The sequence below is a fragment of the Cetorhinus maximus genome, chromosome 19 (assembly GCF_964194155.1).
Source record: "Cetorhinus maximus chromosome 19, sCetMax3.hap1.1, whole genome shotgun sequence".
In the NCBI taxonomy this organism is placed as follows: Eukaryota; Metazoa; Chordata; class Chondrichthyes; order Lamniformes; family Cetorhinidae; genus Cetorhinus; species Cetorhinus maximus.
In genome coordinates, this window is record NC_135897.1 from 8584129 (window position 1) to 8605029 (window position 20901).

Consider the following 20901-nt stretch of genomic DNA (forward strand, 5'->3'; position numbering starts at 1 on the left):
GTTCAGTCTGTTGTTTAACTCCAGCCTGCAAACATCAAAGCAGGACTCTAGGCTGACCAACAGTCTGCATCGAGTCTGAGCCTCCTCGGAGCCTGTTTCTCTGAAAGATTCCTGCCATTGCCTGTCGAACAGAACATGTCCCTGTATACCAACTTCATCTTGCTACATCACCATCAACGTTAAAGGAATTCTGGATCTTGGAGCCACCTGATGTATTGGGATAAAAATCAAAACTCATCCCTGTACTCCCATGGATTCCAGCACAAGGTTGAAAGCCTCTTTGAAATCGATGAAGTGGGTCTCGTCAACAGGACAATGTTTCCTGATCTTGTATAAAGTCCCTTACGCATTCTATACGAGGGGGAAACCCTGCCTATTCTGTTTTTAATTGTGTCTTGGACCTCTCAACGCACCTGCTGTGCCAACTGAATGTGACCTCCTTAAGAAGCGTCATTAGTAAGCAGTTCGACACATTAGGGGAGGAGGCTCTTCTTGTGGGTTGGAGCCATAGCTTCAACCTGAAACACTAAGAAATAGATTATTCCAAAGGCCTAACAGAGGAGGGGGGTGATCTGGTACTGATGTCTAAGACCATTACCCTTTCAAGAAATTCAACCTGAATACTAGCCCACTATTTACATCCATCCCATCTTTCAGTCAATGGGAAGCCACTGGTGAGCTCTCAACCTGAATCCTCCCCTTTCCCACTCGAAGGGGATATTAGCCTAAAACCAGGAATTCCATCTCTAGCTGTTATTTCTGACTTAGCTAGGCATTGGAGTGTGGAATTTAAACCTCCCACCAGCCCAGTGAGCTTCAGTGAGGGCTCTGCTCACAGCCCCCTGGAGTCGGACCCTCACTCACCCCAAGGATACCCTGGTGGTTTATCTGAAGAGCGTCAGCACTCCCTGGGTGGCAAGTCTAGGTGAGCAGAACTCAAGCCAAAACTCATGTACAGTGCCAAAGGGAAAGCTGTCGTCATGTCTCTCCTTACTTAGTAAGTTTTGTTGTACGATGTCATCAAACCTCTTCCGTTCCTTGGTGATGGCAGCTTTTCGAAATGGTTGGCTCAGAAAGTTCAGCAGTTGACGCCGGTCATTATAGATTTCTCGCTCTTCGGGTGTCAGGGCGTGGTAAGGTGTTTGCGCTATTTTTGAATCCTGTGCACAAAACAAGATGGAGATGCTCAATGTCACACAGCCAGTCTCGCCACATTGAATTTGTCCCAGGGCAGGGCATTCCACATTGCTCCCTGTTTCCAGCAGAGCTCAATGGGTAATTGTAATGACTTGACGTACCGGACAGGTTTCAACAAGAAACGGATACATTTTATTACAGAGAGCTTTTCAGGTGGCCACATGCTTAAACCAGGCCCTCGACAAGAAGCCCCCGGGATTACCCGCACTTAGGGCTTATTGGTCAGAGCCGCCAAGAATAATAATGTGACCCCTTATAGACAGTAGGAAAGGCTATACCTTCAGTTTCCACAGTGTTGGTCAAGAATGGAAGCTCTCACTCATTCTCCAGCTCCTACTTGGAACAGCCCTCCACCCCAGAGGCCCTGAGGCCATTTGCTATGCCTGCGCTGTTACCCTGGCTGAGGCTAAAGTAGCTCAGCATGATACCACAGTGTAGGTTGAGGTTGCAATCCTCCTATGATATAGGATGCAGACTTAATGCTTTGGAGCCAGTCAAAGTTTTCAAGATTCTTAAGAGATTCGATACATCAAACTGTCTGACAATATGAGATTGCTGCAAGTTCTAAAATCAGAGGAGATGGGCTCAAGCGAAGAAGACAGAGGACGCACAGATTGATTGAAGCATTTTGCACAGAAGGCAGTGAAGATGGTGTCCAAAGCACAAACCAGGAGTGTGATGCCATACTTTCCACTTGCCTAATGAGTGCATCTCCACCAACACACAAGAAGCTTGACACAATACAGGGCAAAGCAGCCCACTTTATCAGCACCCTATACCAGCGCAGTGGCAGCAGTGTGTATCATCTACAAGATGCACTGCAGCAACTCACCAAGGCTCCTTTGACAGTACCTTCCAAACCCATGACCTCTACCACCTAGGACAAGGACAGCAACACATGGGAACACCACTACTTGCAAGTTCCCCTCCAAGTAACACCCCATCCTGACTTGGAACTATATCACTGTTCCTTCACTGTCACTGGGCCAAAATCCTAACAGCGCTGTGGGTGTACCCACACCATACAGCCTGCAGCAGTTCAAGAAGACGGCTCACCACCAGTTTCTAAAGGGCAATTAGGGATGGGCAATAAATACTGGCCTAGCCAGCAATACTCTCATCCCATGAAAAATTAAATTAAAAACACAGTCTGCCAAGGTGGGGTAGTGAAGTCAGGCAGTGTGGAGGAATAGATTTGGTGTCAGATGTGGCTCAAGGGAAGCAGTCTCCCCTCTTATTCAGAAGCTTGTGGGTTAGAGTCCCATTCCTGAGTACAAAGTCCAAACTAACATTACACTGCAGTACTGAGGGAGTGCTGCACTGTCAGAGGTGAGGTCTTTTGGGTGAAATGTTAAACCAGCATCTGCTCTCTGGGGTATATGTAAAAGATCCCATATCACAATTCGAAGAGCAGGAGATTTCTCCCTGGTGTCCTGGATCAATACTTATCCATTAACCAACGGCACAAAAACACGTTATCTGCTCATTTCTCTCATCAATGTTTGTGGGAGCTTGCTGTATGCGAATTGTGTGTTTTCCTGCATTACTGCAATGACTGCACCTCAAAAATTCTTCATTGGTGGGAAAGTGCTTTGGGATGTCCTGAGGTTGTAAAATACACAATAAAGATGCTTGCTTTCTATATTTGAGGCCAATTGAGGATCATTACTTTCTAGTGACAGGAAGACATCCCGTCATCCTGCACTTTGTGTTCCTATGTGATCTGTCTGAAATAGCTGCAACAGCAACTGAATGTAATGTGTCGCTGGTCACAAAACAGCCCATGCCTAATTGATTCACTGCTTACATTGAGAAGATAATGGAACTTCTGAGCTCCTAGGCTGTCTTGCAATAAATGTTTAAGAAGGCTGTAACAATGAGGAAGAAGACAGCAAGAAGTGAGAAATGGCAGTGAATTGAGACACTGGGTCCCAAAGATCTATCTCTAACCACAAGCCTAGAATTACTGTGGCTGATATGGGATTGACAGACCAGTGTTCTCCATTCAACTCACAACTCACCATGGCTCCTTCAACAGTATCTTCCAAACCTATGCCCTCTACCATCTAGAAGGACAAGGGCAGCAGACACATGGGAACACCGCCCACCTGGAAGTTCCCCTCCAAGTCACTCACTATCCTGACTTGGAAATATATCGCCGTTCCTTCACTGTTGCTGGGTCAAAATCCTGGAACTCCCTTCCTAACAGCACTGTGGGTGTACCTACACCACATGGACTGCAGCAGTTCAACAAGGCGGCTCACCATCACCTTCTCAAGAGCAATTAGGGATGGGCAATAAATGCTGGCCTAGCCAGCGATGCCCACATCCCATGAAAGAATAAAAACAAAATTAACTCAGGTGCTAACCTGTTTATTTTAAACGGGTTAACATATCTTCTAAAATGGCAGCCTGAGCAATGGTTAAGAGCATAACGTTCAAGGTACTGTAATGAAGGAGTGAGTACTTGCAAGCCAGAGCCTTGATACAGATTCTCTCACTCTCCCTTTGCCATTTGCTTCAATGATACTGGGTTTTATTTTTGCTAACTTCTTAAAGTTATTGGATGTGATACCCAACAAAAGAGGGCAGATGGTCAGTCAAAAGGCTGCACAAGTTGGGGGTCTTTTCTGTAGGAAAGGGAAGGCTGAAGGGTGTCTGGACAGAGGGCTTTAAAATTATTGATTGGGTAGAAGCATAGATGATTTTTCCACTTATTGTGAAGTCCAAAGCAAGGGTATCAGATAGTCACTAATAAACCCTTCTTTACCCAGAGAGTGGTGAGCATGTGGAGCTTACTAGCAAATGGAGTAATTGAGGTGAGCGGCAAAGATACATTTAAGGGGAAGCGAGAGAAACACATGCAAGAGGAATGATTAGAAGGGCATGTTGATAGGGCGTGATAAGGTAGGACAGGAGAAACATAAACACCCAGCACTGACCAGTTGTCCCATGAATGAATTAAATTAAAAAAACATCACTGCTTATGGGAGCTCCCTGTGTGCAAATTGTACATTCAACAGTGACTACACATCATTGGTGGTAACGTGCTTTGGGGTGGTCCTGAGGTTGTGAAACGTGCAGTGTATAGCTGTGTGCAGTGTAACACTGTGCCTGAACCTGGAATCGCTGGATCTCCTGGGAGTGGTGAATGGAAAAATTAAGCAGGGAAGAATGCCTGCTCTTGAAAGTCTCTAGTCTGGTTTTCCCACCGCTAATTTAAATTGAACAGGAAAATCCACACTCGGAAACCAAAGTAGTCCCAAGACTCCTGATGGATGCAACCTGACAGCTAACAAGGAAAATAAGATGCCAAAATCAGGAAAACAAATAGGGAACGCTGGAATGGAATAGGAGGTCACTCAGTACATGAAGAGAGCACAGGCAAGTTAAGGCCCCAGGTCACAGGCATTGCAACAACACCTTTCATACATTTGCACAGCTCCATTAGTGAGAAAACCTTGCATTTCTATGGCACCTTTCTCATGTCCCCAAGGTGCTTCACAGCAAGATCCCACATTCAGCAATGGGATAAATGAACAGATATACCGTTTTTAAGTAAAATTTGCTGAGGGATAAATTTTGGCTGTAAGTAGCAGAATCATTTGAGATGTCAGGCAGTCCTCTGTCATTTTGTGAGTTACCTTAGGCCCAGGGAAGGCTGCCATGCTCAAGGTTATGAGTCACGGCCAACAGCCAAACCAATGAGTTCTCCGTGGTGATGGTGGAAAAGCTGGAACCTTGAGGGACAACTGTCTGTTTTTATAATGATGTGAAGGCACCAATCACTCATAGGGGACTGGGTGGACATGTTGTGGGTTCACTTATTGAGACTAGGCACATGAGTGCAGACATACATTGATAGAAAGCCTGCAGATATCAGAACTGTGCTGTGTTCTTCTCACAGGCAAAAGTGAAATTAAAACTGGATCGAATGACACATTTCCCTTCTAGTGATGTCATGTTGATATTCCTTACAGGCACATTGCAACATCCCCCTTTCTTTTTAAAGGCACTTTTCCCCCTTCCAAAGAAGTATGACTATTTACCATAAATGTTCATGTTTAGTTACCATTACATAAATGTATAGAATTGATGAATCTATGAGTCTAGGGTAATGAGGAGAAGTAGTGTGATCGATATTCCACCTCTCACACAACCTGGAATAGCTTACCAATAAATGTCTTTAATGATCTCTCCAGGCACGCCAATTAAACTGAATATAGCACTTAGAGTATATGTAATGGTTGTGCTTGATATATTTTCAATTGTTGAATAATGTGATACTTGGTAAAGTAGTCGATGATGACAACGAATTCAGTGCCATGGATATGAAAGAGGTCGGATGTGATTTTGGGCCAAGGTTGGGTAGGAACTTCATGTGGAATCAATGGTTCTTTGAGCTGACTTGGCATGTGCCCTTGGCATGCTGCATACTTTTTGATGACTTCAGTGTCATTGTTCATACCCGGCTAAAAGACTATCTTGCCTACGAGTCTCTTCATCCGAACTACGTCCATGTGTGAGTGATGAAGTTGTTGAAGAATATCAGGTTGCAAAGATTCTGGAATGAAGACTTGCTGCCTTTAAAAATGGCTCCCGGGACGATGCCTATCTCAGCCCAATAAAGCCAAAATGGTCTCGCCCCTGTCCTTGGGCAGATCACCATCACAAATATTGGTGAAGAAGCCAGGGAGACCGTCCATATGGTGCTGCAGATTATTTTTTACATCCACCTGAGAGGGCAAGACTAACGTTTTATCTGAAAGATGGCACCTTTGACAGAGTAGTTCACCCTCAGTGCTGCACTGGGGCGTTGGTGAGATTGTGTGCTCAAGTCTTTGGAGGGAATTTGAACTCATGACCTTCTGAGCCAGAGGTGAGATTGGGATCAGTGAGACATGGCTAAAACACCCCAAGCTGTGGGAGCTGAGCCAGCATATTGGAGATTAAGGGGAGGTGCATGGGTTGGGGGTCGGGTGGGGTGGGGTGGGTGGTGGTGGTGGGGTTTAGCGAAAACTTCAAGGAAATGGACCCTGAGGAACTTCAACAAATGTGGAGACAGTACAAGGCTGATGATGATTACCTGATAGTATTTGTAATATCCGTAATCCAGGGCTGTTCCTATAACGTGGCCATCGTGAGATACAAGATTGATGGGCATCAAGATATTGGCATTGGCATCGAGTAGCTTGACAATCTAGGAGGAACAGGACAGTGTAGCAAACGGAAAATTAAGGCAGCCATTTTCTGTTACCCTCTTCATCCACTTTCCCAGGGAAATTGGGCAGGGGCAGGAGGAATCTTTGCTCTACCTGCTGACAAGGCCTGGGCAGTGCCCAAGGGACACATTCTGAAAGCAAGAGCCTTGTGGCAGTGTCTGCGCGGGGGGGGTGGGGGGTGGAATGGCAGGATAGTGGAGCCTCACCTAACCTGCAGGCTCTCTGCAGAGGATCTGGCTGTGTGCGACCAGGCTCTGAGTTACCTCACTCAGCTGAGATTGGCAAGGTGGCCACAGGATTGAAGAAGGGTCTCCCATGCCCAGCTCGGTACTGCTCACTGCCAGTGCTGGTGGTTAGCTTTCCCCCTGAAACACTGTCATAAAAATATTAAATAATATTACAGCAGGGGGCAGCTAGGGGCAACTATATCACAGTGTGGCACTACTGAATCTCACAGTGTGGCACGACAGAATCTCACAGTGTGGCACGACAGAATCTCACAGTGTGACAATATTGAATCTCACGGTGTGACAATATTGAATCTCACGGTGTGACAATATTGAATCTCACGGTGTGACAATATTGAATCTCACAGTGTGACAACATTGAATCACATGTGTGTCACTACAAAATCTCACAGTGTGAAGCTACAGAATCCTATAGGGTGATACTATTGAATCTCACAGTGTGACACGACAGAATCTCACAGTGCGACACTATTGAATCTCACAGTTTGACACTACTGAATCTCACAGTGTGACACTATTGAATCTCACAGTGTGACACTACAGAATCTCACAATGTGACACTACAGAATCTCACAATTTGACACTACAGAATCTCACAGTGTGACACTATTGAATATCACAGTTTGACACTACAGAATCTCATAATGTGACACTATTGAAACTCACAGTTTGACACTACAGAATCTCACAGTGTGACACTATTGAATCTCACAGTTTGACACTACAGGAGCTCACAGTGTGACACTACAGAATCTCACAGTGTGACACTATTGAATCACACAGTTTGACACTACAGAATCTCACAGTGTGACACTATTGAATCTCAGAGTTTGACACTACAGAATCTCACAGTGCGACACTATTGAATCTCACAATTTGACACTACAGAATCTCACAGTGTGACACTATTGAATCTCACAGTTTGACACTACAGGAGCTCACAGTGTGACACTACAGAATCTCACAGTGCAACACTATTGAATCTCACAATTTGACACTACAGAATCTCACAGTGTGACACTACTGAATGTCAGTGTGACAATATTGAATCTCACAGTTTGACACTACAGAATCTCACAATGTGACACTATTGAACCTCACAGTTTGACACTACTGAATCTCACAGTGTGACACTATTGAATCTCACAGTGTGACACTATTGAATCTCACAGTGTGACACTACAGAATCTCACAGTTTGACACTATTGAATCTCACAGTGTGACACTATTGAATCTCACAGTTTGACACTACAGAATCTCACAGTTTGACACTACAGAATCTCACAATGTGACACTATTGAATCTCACAGTTTGACACTACAGAATCTCACAGTTTGTCACTATTGAATCTCACAATGTGACACTATTGAATCTCACAGTTTGACACTACAGAATCTCACAGTGTGACATTATTGAATCTCACAGATTGACACTACAGAATCTCACAGTGCGACACTATTGAATCTCACAGTGTGACACTATTGAATCTCACACTGCGACACTATTGAATCTCACAGTATGACACTACCGAATCTCACAGTGTGACACCACAGGATCTCACAATGTGACACTATTGAATCTCACAGTATGACACCATTGAATGTCACGGTGTGACACTACAGAATCTCACAGTGTGACACTACTGAATCTCACAGTGTGACACTATTGAATCTCACAGTGTGACACTATTGAATCTCACAGTGTGACACTACTGAATCTCATAGTGTGACACTACTGAATCTCACAGTGTGACACTACTGAATCTCACAGTGTGACACTACTGAATCTCACAGTGTGACACCACAGAATCTCACAATGTGACACTATTGAATCTCACAGTTTGACACTACAGAATCTCACAGTGTGACACTATTGAATCTCACAGTGTGACACTACAGATTCTCACACTGTGGCACTATTGAATCTCACAGTGTGACACTACAGACTTTCACAGTTTGACACTACAGAATCTCACAGTATGACACTATTGAATCTCACAGTGTGACACTACAGAATCTCACAATGTGACACTATTGAATCTCACACTGTGGCACTATTGAATCTCACAGTGTGACACTACAGACTTTCACAGTTTGACACTACAGAATCTCACAGTATCACACTATTGAATCTCACAGTGTGACACTACAGAATCTCACAATGTGACACTATTGAATCTCACAGTGTGACACCACAGAATCTCACAATGTGACACTATTGAATCTCACAGTTTGACACTACAGAATCTCACAGTGTGACACTATTGTATCTCACAGTGTGACACTACAGATTCTCACACTGTGGCACTATTGAATCTCACAGTGTGACACTACAGACTTTCACAGTTTGACACTACAGAATCTCACAGTATGACACTATTGAATCTCACAGTGTGACACTACAGAATCTCACAATGTGACACTATTGAATCTCACAGTGTGACACTATTGAATCTCACAGTGTAACACTATTGAATCTCACAGTGTGACACCACAGAATCTCATTGTTTGACATTACAGAATTTTACAGTGGGTCACTGGGTCAAAATCCTGGAACTCCCTCCCCAACAGCACTGTGGGTGTACCTACACCACATGGACTGCAGCGATTCAAGAAGGCAGCTCACCACCAGCTTCTGAAGGATAACTAGGGAAGGGCAATAAGTTCTGGCTCAGCCTGTAATGTCCACATCTCATGAAAGAATAAAGCAACAAATTATGATAGTACAGAATCTTACAGGGACAAATCCCACAGTGTAATAGGTCTCCGAGCAGCAATACTGATTTTCTAAACCTGGCCCACACTGCCAGTGTGCATGTTATGCTGTGGGTTATGGGGAACTCAGGGTATTCCTCTTTGATAACACAGAAGGGATGAAACCAGCATTGGCAGGGATACCTCATTGCCCTCACCCACCGACCTGCCCAGCCTCATGCCTCTTATTTGGGCCTTGGGCGGTTTGCAGCACTCCTTCACTTTCACCTTTAGCTGCTGCCTCTGGCCAGGCCAGTCACGTCCTGGCAAGGGTCACAGTTTGGGGCAATTTGCTCTCTGTCCCTTTGCTCTCTAGCAAAAGAGGAGAGGAGCTCTTTTCCCGAAGGTAGGTTTATTCCGACTTGAACATTGCTGAGAAGGGATTCATGTTGCCATAGCTTTTTGCTTTGCTCTAGTTCCCCGTCGCTTTCGTCATGGCAACTCCTCAGCCAACCAGAGTCAACTTGTGAACCAATCAGCACCGTTTTCTCCTGTAACATAAATTGTTGTGATTGTTTGAAATTTGGCATTCTTCTGTTTGTCCTGATGAGCACGAGAGGGAAAGCTTTGTCAACATGTCTCCCTTCAGCAATATTCAGGTTCTGCTGTACCAAGTGGCTAATCTTTTGCCAACTGTTCGGCAGTGGGTGAAGGGCAGCCACTGGAATGGAAACGCTTGAGCCCCCTCTTGCTGGGGGGGCTTCCCCTGGCTTCCACTTGCTGACCGCCCACAGTATCAGCAGAGGGACACAAAGGGTCCAGCTGTGATCCAGCCTTCCTCAGGGTAACATTCCTGACAGAGGGCCATGGAGTTTGCCACTGGACCGTTAAACCAGCTGGAAATTAGCCAGGCGTGCTGTGTTTGTCTGGGCTGCAGCTTCTCCCCCTATTAACCTGCAGGGCGGGCCTCTTGCTTTTACAGCATGATATCAGGCAATCTCACCCACGCCATGATGAGCCCCCATTTCTCTGACACTTACCAGCGCCTGTCTCTTCACCAGGCTTCTCTTGCGCTCATAACTGGTGTTCAGCGCCGCGCACAATGCGTTCCCCAAGTTGCGACTGAGGGGCAGGTTCGGATCAGCCCCATTGGCCAGTAGCTCATCCACTGCCTGCGTACAGTTAAAGAGAAGAGAGTTCAAAGGTTACCGAGTCCCTGCCTCCATTCTAGGGGTCTAAGAGCAGTAGAGGAGTGGCCCTCAGAGCGTAGCCTGTGGATGGAGTGCTCTGAGAAACGGGAATTGTGGTAAATTGGAGCTAGCAGCTATATTCAGTGAACAGGCTCCTGAGAGATCGGAAAAGAGCCTCGACATGAGGGCAGGCCAAATAATCGGGATCTCTTGGGAATTAGGGAAGCCAAGGGGAGGGGAGGCGTGGCATAGTGGTAATGCCACAAGACTGGTAATCCAGAGGCCCAGGTGAGTGCTTTGGGGAACTCAGGTTTAAATGGAATCTAAATTTGATTAATAAATTTGCATTAAAGGTAGTCTAATAATGACCATGAAACCATTGTTAATCATCATCAAAACCCATCTGGTTCACTAAGAAGACAATCTGCCATCCTTACCTGGTCTGGCCTATCTGTGACTCTAGATCCACAGCAATGGTTGACTCTTAACTGCCTCAGCTGATGAATCAGTGCTCCTCCATGTTGAACACCACTTGGAGGAAGCACTGAGGGTGGCAAGGGCGCAGAATGTATTCTGGGTGGGGGACTTCAACGTCTATCACCAAGAGTGGCTCGGTAGCACCACTACTGACTGAGCTGGCCGAGTCCTAAAGAACATAACTGCTGGACTGGGACTGCGGTAGGCGGTGAAGAACTAACAAGAGGGAGAAACATACTTGGCCTCATCCTCACCAACCTGCCTGCCGCAGATGCATCTGTCTATGACAGTATCGGTAGGAGTGACCACCGCACAGTCATTGTGGAGGCTAAGTCCCGCCTTCACATTGAGGATACCCTCCATTGTGTTGTGTGGCACTACCAACATGCTAAATGGGATAGATTTCGAATAGGTCTAGCAACTCAAGACTGGGCATCCATTAGGCGCTGTGGGCCATCGGTAGCAGCAGAATTGCACTCGAACACAATCTGTAACTTCATGGCCCAGCATATCCCCCACTCTACCATTACCATCAAGCCAGGGGATCAACCCTGGTTCAATAAAGAGTGCAGGAGGGCATGCCAGGAGCAGCACCAGGCATACCTAAAAATGAAGTGTTAACACAGAACTACTTGCGTGGCAGACAGCGTAAGGAACAAGTGATAGACAGAGCTAAGCGATCCCACAACCAATGGATCAGATCTAAGCTCTGCAGTCCTGCCACATCCAGTCGTGAATGGTGATGGACAATGAAATAACTCACTGGAGGAGGAAGCTCCACAAATATCCCCATCCTCAATGATGGGGGAGCCCAGCACATCAGTGCAAAAGACAAGGCTGAAGCATTTGCAACAATCAGTGAGGAGACACTTTGACCTGAGTGAGACAGAGACCAAGTGAGTATATTTGGGAATTTGGTTCAAAGTGGGAATTCGGTGCATAGGGGGAAAGTTTGGGTAAAGTTTACTGGAGGAAGTGCAACTTAGAATAGAGTGCTGGGTGTTGGGTAATTAACGGAGTTAGGGAAGCAAGGGAAAGAGGTGCTCTTTTGCCTTCTGCTCTCTAACCTTCTCAGCCTTCAGGAAGTGGTCATACTCTGTTGCAGGAGAAGAAGCTGGTTATTTGGTGAGTATCTGGTAAGTGACTAAGGTTTATTCTATTCCTAAGCTTCAAAATAGTCAACAACTGGTGGCGAGGTTAATAAAATACATAAGAACAAAGGTAGAATATATAATTGAATAAAATAATTAAATAGTTAATTGGAATACATTAAGGATGTCAGGACAGGTGGTGTGTTACAGCTGCAGCATGTGGGCACTCCCTGGTTGCCAGTTTGATCTAGGGCAAACACGTCTGCAGTAAGTGTTTGAAGTTTGAGCAGCTTCGGCTCAGAGTTTATGAACTGGAGGCTGAACTACAGACTCTGTGACACATCAGGGCAGGGGAAAGTTACCTGGATTCTTTGTGCCAGGAGGCAGTCATACCACTTAGGACAGAGTCTTCTGATATGGTCAGTGGTCAGAGACAGGAGAATGTGACAACAAGTGAGGCAGGTAAGAGGACTCAGAGAGCAGGAGTGCAGGAGCCTCAACCTTTACAATTGTCCAACAGGTTTGAGGTTTTGTCAGCTTGTTTGGATAAGAGTGAGGGTGGATGACCTAACTGGCCATGGCACCATGGCACAGGAAGCCACTCAAATGAGGGGAGCAAAGAGGAATGTAGTGGTAGTAGGGGACAGTATAGTAAGAGGGATTGACACTGTTCTCTGCAGCAAAGAGTCAGGGTCCAGACGGCTGTGTTTCCTGCCCGGTTCCAGGGTGCGGGACATCTGCTCGGGGCTGGAGAGGAACTTGCAGTGGGAGGGGGAGGACCCAGTCGTCATGGTCCATGTTGGTACCGATGACATAGGCAGGACAAAGAAGGAGGTTCTGCAAAGTCAGTATGAGGACCTAGGCACCAAATTAAGAAGCAGAACCTCAAAGGTCATAATCTCTGGATTATTACCTGAGCCACGTGCAAATTGGAATAGGACAAATCAGATTAGGGAGATGAATGTGTGGCTCAAACACTGGTGTGGGAGAAGTGGGTTCCAGTTCATGGGACATGGACCCCAGTATTGGAGAAATTGGGATTTGTACCATTGGGACGGTCCACACCTGAACTGTGCTGGGACCAGTATTCTTGCGAGCCGCATAACTAGGGAAGTAGAGGGGGGTTTAAAATGAATAGTGGGGGCAAGGGTACAAACCTGGGAGGATGTGATAAATCAAAGAGCAGAGATAAAGCAAAAGAGAAAGGTATTATTACGGGAAATGAAAAACAGACGATGACAGGAAGGGATAGAGAGTACAAACCTAACATAAATTAACAGATGAGACTAGAGGTTATAAAAAGAATAAAAGAATAAAACTAAAAGCTCTATATCTGAATGTATCCATTCTGCACATAGCATTCGAAACAAAACAGATGAACTGCAGACATAGAAATAAATAATTACGATTTGATAGCCATTACAGAGACATGGCTGCAGGAGGACATGGATTGGGACCTGAATATTGAAAGGTAAAGGATGTTTAGGAAGGACAGGGAGTGAGGAAAAGGTGGAGGGGTGACTCTGTCAGTTAATGATGGTATTAGCACAGTAGAGAAGGATGACCTAAGTTCAGAAGCCAGGATGTGGAAACAGAGATGAGAAATGGTAAAGACAAGAAGTCACTTGTGGGAGTTGTGTACAGGCCCCCTAACAGTAACCACGTAGGGTTGAGCATAAAGGAAGAAATAATGGGAGCTTGTCAGAAAGGCAAAGTGATAATCATGGGAGGTTTAATTTACCTATAGACTGGAAAAGTCAGGTGGGCAAAGGTAGCCTAGATGAGGAGTACATTGAATGAGTTCAGGACAATTTCTTAGAACAGCATGTTCTGGAGCCAACCAGAGGACAGGCTATACTAGACCTGACATTGTGCAACGAGATTGGAGTAAATAGTGATCTCATAGTGAACGTGCCCCTAGGTAGCAGCGACCATAATATGATTGAATTTTATATTCAGTTTGAGGGAGAGAGGAGTGGGTCTGAGACTATGTTTTTAAACTTAAATAAGGACAATTATGAGGGCATGAAAGCTGAGCTGGCTAAAGCGAATTGGAAAATTAGGTTAAGGGGTAGGTTGATAGAGACACAGCGGCTAATATTTAAGGGGATATTTCAGAATGCACAGAATAGATACATTCCAACGAGTAAGACAAAATCCAAGGGATGGACACACCATCTGTGGTTAACTAGGAAGGTTAAAGATAGTATCAAACTTAAAGAAAAAGCATATAATTGTACAAAGATAGGTGGCAGGTCAGAAGGTTGGATAGAATATAAGAAACAGCAAAGAATAACTGAAAGACTAATAAGGAGGGAATAATTAGAGTATGAGAGAAAGCTAGCCAGAAGTGTAAAATCAGAAAGTAAGAGTTTTTATAAATATTTTAAAAACAAACAAATTACAAAGTGAGCATTGGTCCGATAGAAAGCGAGTCTGGAGAATTGATAATGGAAAACAAGGCAGATGAATTGAACAGGTATTTTGCATCAGTTTTCATTATAGAGGATACAAGTAATATTCCAGAAGCAGATATAAACCGGGAAATGGAAGTGGGGAAGGAAGTCAGGAAAATTAGTCACCAGAGAAGTGGTACTGAGTAAATTGTTGGAGCTGTGGGCTGACAAGAGCCCGGGTCCTAATTTGCTTCATCCTAGGATTTTAAAAGCAGTGGCTAGTGAGGCAGTTGATGCATTGGTTTTAATTTTCCGAAACGCCCTAGACTCAGGCAAGGTCACATTAGATTGGAAGATAGCAAATGTAACTCCATCATTCAGAAAGGGAGGGAGACAGAAAGCAGGAAGCTACAGGCTAGTTGGCTTAACATCTGTTGTAGGGAAAACGTTAGAAAGGTTGGACAGGCTAGGCTTGTACCTGCTGGAGTTTAGAAGGGTAAGAGGTGACTTGATTGAAACATATAAGATCTTGAGGGGCCTTGACAGGGTGGATGTGGAGAGGATGTTTCCTCTTGTGGGAGAATCTAGAGCTAGGGGGTCACTGTTTAAAAATGAGGCCATTTAAAACTGAGAGATGAGACAAAACTTTTTCACTCAGAGGGCGGTGAGTCTTTGGAGCTCTGTTCCTGAAAAAGTGGTGGAAGCAGAGTCTTTGAATATTTTTAAGGCAGAAGTGGATAGATTCTTGGTAAGCAAGTGGGGTGATAGGTTATCAGGGGTAGGTGGGATGCAGGTTTAAGGTTACCATCAGATCAAACATAATCTTATTGAATGGCACAGCAGGCTCGAGGGGCTGAATGGCCTTCTCCTGGTCCTGGTTCGTCTGTTTGTATTTGAGGGAGAGTTAATGGTAAGTATTATCCCCCGGTGCAGTACGTGTTCATTTATTCAGATGCTGCCAGACAGGATGGACACTGAAAATATCAAATACATTGAGAACTATTGTTCTTCACACAATTATAGAATCTTTCTGCACTGAAGGGGGGTCATCGGTTTATTGTGCCTTTGTCAGCCCTTTGAATCTATGCTAAGGCTTTTCTGCTCTAAAGAGGAAAGTCCCAGCTTCTCTCGTCTCCCTCGGCATAACTGAAATGCAGCGTCCCCCTGTTATAATTTGGGTAAATGTCCTCTGCTCCTTCTCCTGTCCTCCTTTCGAATGGTGGGTGATTTCCCAAGTTTCCAACTTGACAATAAAATCTGCTATTTATTCAACTGCCTTCCCTGTCCTGTCATTCACTTTTTAACTGCAGCTTCGTTTTCTGGCCAAACACCCTGCCAGTTCTGAAGAAGAGTCACACGGACTCAAATGTTAACTCTTGTTTCCCGCTCCACAAGATGCTTGAGTTTTCTAGCATTTAGGTTTTTATTTCTGTCAGTCGCAGCACTGGGTTCTGCCACTAGAGGGGAATAGCACTCCCTGTGCCTATACCTGATACACTGGCGCCATCGTGTGGTAACAACTCAGTACTGGAGGAATCTGAACACAATTCATAAAAACCACATTAACCTGCATAACCCATTATGCAATTAGATTTACAAAAAAAATATTCCCTAAGGCCTTAAGCACAGTAAAGTCTTCCTGCTAACATATTAAATCTCAGGCCAACACTTCCCCCGAAACTTCATACCTAAAACTTAAGCTGCCAGAGCCCCTGTTTGGTCCAGAGGCTGAGGGTGAACTCCCCTCCTCCCCCAGCTCCAAAAGGTGAATTCCGAACCTCAACAGGTTGATCCTCTTCCCAAAATGAGAAAACCCCTGAGCTACCCGCAAGGAAAAGGCAAATAAAGAGGATTCCACCAGCCCCTGATTAAGGGGGTGGGAGGTAAAGCCATTCTGGGGTCCTCCCCAAGGTCCCAGCTAACCCCCCAGTTGCCCATGTGGTCATATTCATGTGCCACTGCCTTGCGGGTGTTGGCAAGTTATTTAACTTGGGTGGCATTACACCAAGCCCAACCTAATCCCCATTTGACAACCACACACACTGTTCAGCAGGGTTTGCAGGGAGTGAATAGTTAATCCTGGTGAGTTGTGGGGACACAGGTGATCAGGAAATGTTCACTGTCTGTTCGATAACAGGAGAAAGGCAGCCAAATGGTGATGGACAGTTTCAAAGTATTTAAAGGGAACACTTACCAGGTCATTTCCACTAGCGATTGCCAGTGAAAGGGGTGAGTGGCCGCTCCATAGTAAGTTGGGATTTGCCTTGTGCCTCAGGAGCAGACGAACAATCTGATGTGCGTTCTGGAAATAGACATCACGATCGTCATCAGTGAACACTTAATGTGAACCAACTAGCGACATTCAAACTCCACCCCCCCCAATGCAAAACACCCCCAACTCAAACAGCCCCACCTCAATCTGGCCCCCACTCAAACAGCCCCACCTCAATCCGCCCCCCCTCAAACCGTCCCCACCTCAATGCGCCCCCCCTCAAACCGTCCCCACCTCAATCTGGCCCCCACTCAAACAGCCCCACCTCAATCCGCCCCCCCTCAAACCGTCCCCACCTCAATCTGGCCCCCACTCAAACAGCCCCACCTCAATCCGCCCCCCCTCAAACCGTCCCCACCTCAATCCGCCCCCCCTCAAACCGTCCCCACCTCAATCTGGCCCCCACTCAAACAGCCCCACCTCAATCTGGCCCCCACTCAAACAGCCCCACCTCAATCCGCCCCCCCTCAAACCGTCCCCACCTCAATGCGCCCCCCCTCAAACCGTCCCCACCTCAATCTGGCCCCCACTCAAACAGCCCCACCTCAATCCGCCCCCCCTCAAACCGTCCCCACCTCAATCCGCCCCCCCTCAAACCGTCCCCACCTCAATCTGGCCCCCACTCAAACAGCCCCACCTCAATCCACCCCCCCTCAAACCGTCCCCACCTCAATCTGGCCCCCACTCAAACAGCCCCACCCAATCCACCCCCCCCACTCAAACAGCCCCACCCAATCCACCCCCCCTCAAACCGTCCCCACCTCAATCCGGCCCCCACTCAAACAGCCCCACCCAATCCACCCCCCCCACTCAAACCGTCCCCACCTCAATCCGCCCCCCCCCACTCAAACAGCCCCACCCAATCCGCCCCCTCCCCACTCAAACAGCCCCACCTCAATCCGCCCCCCCAACTCAAACAGCCCCACCTCAATCCGCCCCCCCAACTCAAACTGCCCCACCCAATCCGCCCCCCCCAACTCAAACTGCCCCCCACTCAAACCCCCCCATTCAAACCACCCCTCCACCCAAATCGCCCCCACCTCAAACCCCCCCACTCAAACTCACCCCCACTCAAATCGCTCCCCACTCAAACCCTCCCCTACTCATAGCCTCCCCCACTCAAACCCTCCCCCATGCAGACGACCCACACACAGACTATCCGGGGGATACAGTTTCACAGCAGAGGTTCCTCAGGTAATAAACTCGCTGCTGAAGTAAATCCTTGAAACAGTCGGATTTGGTTCAGTCGAAATGTTATTGTTTAAACTTTTCAAACACTCCCCCAGTCCCAGTCCACTCCTCTACTTCGGGGTTTAATGGAGACGGGACAAGGATTGAGCTGCCAGGTCCCTAACAGGAGGTGACTGGGATTTATAATATTTTAAACACAGTCTCTGATTTAATCAGCTCTGCAGCTTCAGGCCTTGGGAAACCTAGTAGGTGGAGGGCGGCAAGGCCAGTTTCAGACAGAAGGTGCCAGCCCCTCATTCTCACGAAGAAATCCTCACCTCACCCCTCCCGAGGGTCGCTCATCTCTTCTCCCTCTGGGTCAGGGATCAGACCATCTCTCCCCTGCTCCCACTGGCGGCCTCAGGCCCCCCGCTATTCCAGGGTAACTGTCCACCCTGCAGTGCTCCTGGGTCCACTGGAAGCCAAACCTCCCTAAATCAGACTGCTCTCCAAGAACATGCTGAAGCAGAGCGACCCACTCCCCGGAGGCAAGGGCTCCACAGCAGAAGCAGGGAACACACAAACTCTTGGGATTCCCGACAAAAAACCCATGTCCCCTCCAAGGCAACCCAACCCTGTCAGGGATCCCACTCAGAATGGGGTGTGGGAAACCCAATGGGCTGAATCACCCCCATGGGCATCGGGACACAGGGTCAGCACCTTAAGCAGCTCTGGAGCCCGGGCGTGACCTCAACACAGCCGCTAGAGTTACCTTACATGAGGTGGCCTCCAAACAGGCCGCATCCACCTTCACTAACCAATGAAATACAGGGGGGTGGGTGGACCAGGAAAGCAGGAGGCCCAGTGGGAGAGCTGGCAGTGTTGTCCAGACGGCAGCCCCTTGGGGAGAGGCGAGTGCATCTGGAAAAGCGGGAGACATCTCAAAATGGAGGCACCCACTCAGGCTCCCCTTTCCCTGGCGAAAAGGACGACAAACGCGAGTTTTCCCCTTCAGAAGAGTGCCTGCAGCCACTCCTGGGCTGCTGCGAACATTGCACTCTCCTGGTGCTGCCAATGAATTCTGCTACCCATGGCCCACTGACCTCCTGGCGAGATGCTGCCTCCCCTCCATTGCCGGGCTCCCGACCCAGCGGGGCACACCAGGAAAGGAGCAGCCCTGGGGAAAATGGCCCTTGATTAGGGCCTGAATTGGTTTCCTTGCCTGTGCCCCTTTGTTGCCGGCGGTGGGGGGGCCCACGGGAAGTGTTGCCCGATGGTGGGACAGGGCTGCTGGCGGAGATTTCCCAGTCCTCATTGCCCCCCCAATCCCACCTCCACGGGGCTGAGAAAATTCAGCCCAATCTTGGGAATAGAGCCATCGATAAGGTCATTCTCCAAATAGGGAGTCACATTATCGCCCACGCCCTTGCACGGACCCCTCTGCTTTGCTACATCACAACATTGTTTCATACAGATGGCACCTCAGCACCCACTGTTGACGTTGTAATGTTGTGCTTTCACTGTGCATGCAGAACAAACCTCACTCTGTGGAAATGTCCAGCCAGCGATCCATAACGGTGCCAATGGAGCCATTCAGGAAAAGGCGAAATGGAATCATTTTATTGAGTGATTTTTATGACCGTCGCTTCTTGAAATTGGCTGGGTATCGGGAGAGTTCTGCCCAATGCCCATTCACCCAGCTCCCAGCTTCTGCCCAAAACAACTGCAAACTCCTCAACTCGATAATTCTAAAACTGATGCTTCTATAGAATTCAGGAGAAGCCCTGTCCAGGGATTTGGTTTCTAAGGAACACTGTTAAAATGGTTTTACCTTGTAGTTGTCCTCCCGTTGGCAAGCTACGTGCAGTGGAGTCCGCCCATTTTCTAAGAGGGCCATTTCAGAGGTACTGTGGTAATGTGATGGGACTCCCGACGCATTGGGGCTCTTCATGATGAATCCTGTTTTCAGCTCTGGCTCTTGGGGCTGTTAAAGAGAGAACTCGTGTCTGTGCATCGCTCCATCACATCTCAAAATGCAACAAGCCAACGATTCCTAGGAGGAGCAGGGCAGGGGGGGGTGGGGTGCATTCAGCCCCTAGATGCTGTCCCATCATTCAGTGGGGTGACCCAGGCCGAATCCTGGTTAACAGTTCCCAACCAGTAGCATCAAAACTCAGGGTGGCTCTAACTTAGAAGGGATCCTGCCCTCCACATCCACACTTACACCTGGGCTGTCGGTGTGGAGCAGGACACACAGGAACCTGGAAGGGGAGGGGAATTGGGGGAGGGTGATGGCAGGAGTGTCTTGGTCGACTCAGACACTGCCGGATGCACCACTGTTTCTGTGAGCCACACCCCTCCTGTTCCAGAGTGTGCGATTGCAGTGTCCACGCCATGTGGGAGCCAAAATGGCAGCTGCAGCGCCAAAACTGCGGTCACCACAGAACCAGGTTTTCAGGCCAATGGCTTTCGTTCCCCCAAATAGTGATTCGCTCGGGATTGTCCCAAATTCCCCGCCTCGTAAAACCAGCTAATCAGGGTTCTCCATGCTCTCCCAGCACATCAGCAATTCTTGAGACGCAACATTAAATAGCCAGGCCTCGTGCTGATTTGCTGGGCTTCCCCTGAGCTCAGTGTCATCCCTCAGATAACAGGCAGTGAAGCCACTGTCCATCTTACCCCAACAGGGTTAAGGAGTGCCTGGAAACAAGCGTGTGGGATGACCCATTAAACACCATACCATATCATGCGGATAGACCTCATTGTCATCCCTGGCTCCTTCGTCAGGGTTAGCTGCAGCATTAAGCAGCAGCTCGGTAATCGCCACTCCTTTCTTGCCAGGGATAGCCACAGCGACGTGCAGGGGCAGCAGACCGGCCATGTCCTTAACCTGCAGACAAAACATAACACAGAGTCCTCATGTTCACAGCCATTCGGTTCTCAGA

The 20901-nt window shown here is 47.4% G+C and overlaps 1 protein-coding gene across 1 annotated transcript in view; it reads right to left on the reverse strand.

Annotated features, from left to right (window-relative positions):
* The window catches only part of ankmy1 (ankyrin repeat and MYND domain containing 1), a 177170-nt gene that overhangs the window by 120146 nt on the left and 36123 nt on the right, over nt 1-20901 (reverse strand). The window contains exons 8-13 of the mRNA XM_078564626.1: nt 20697-20846; nt 19788-19940; nt 16705-16816; nt 10401-10528; nt 6284-6397; nt 995-1160 (exon numbers count right to left, since the gene is read on the reverse strand). Of these exons, the coding sequence (XP_078420752.1) occupies nt 995-1160; nt 6284-6397; nt 10401-10528; nt 16705-16816; nt 19788-19940; nt 20697-20846 (823 nt within the window). The remainder of the gene's footprint in view (nt 1-994; nt 1161-6283; nt 6398-10400; nt 10529-16704; nt 16817-19787; nt 19941-20696; nt 20847-20901) is intronic.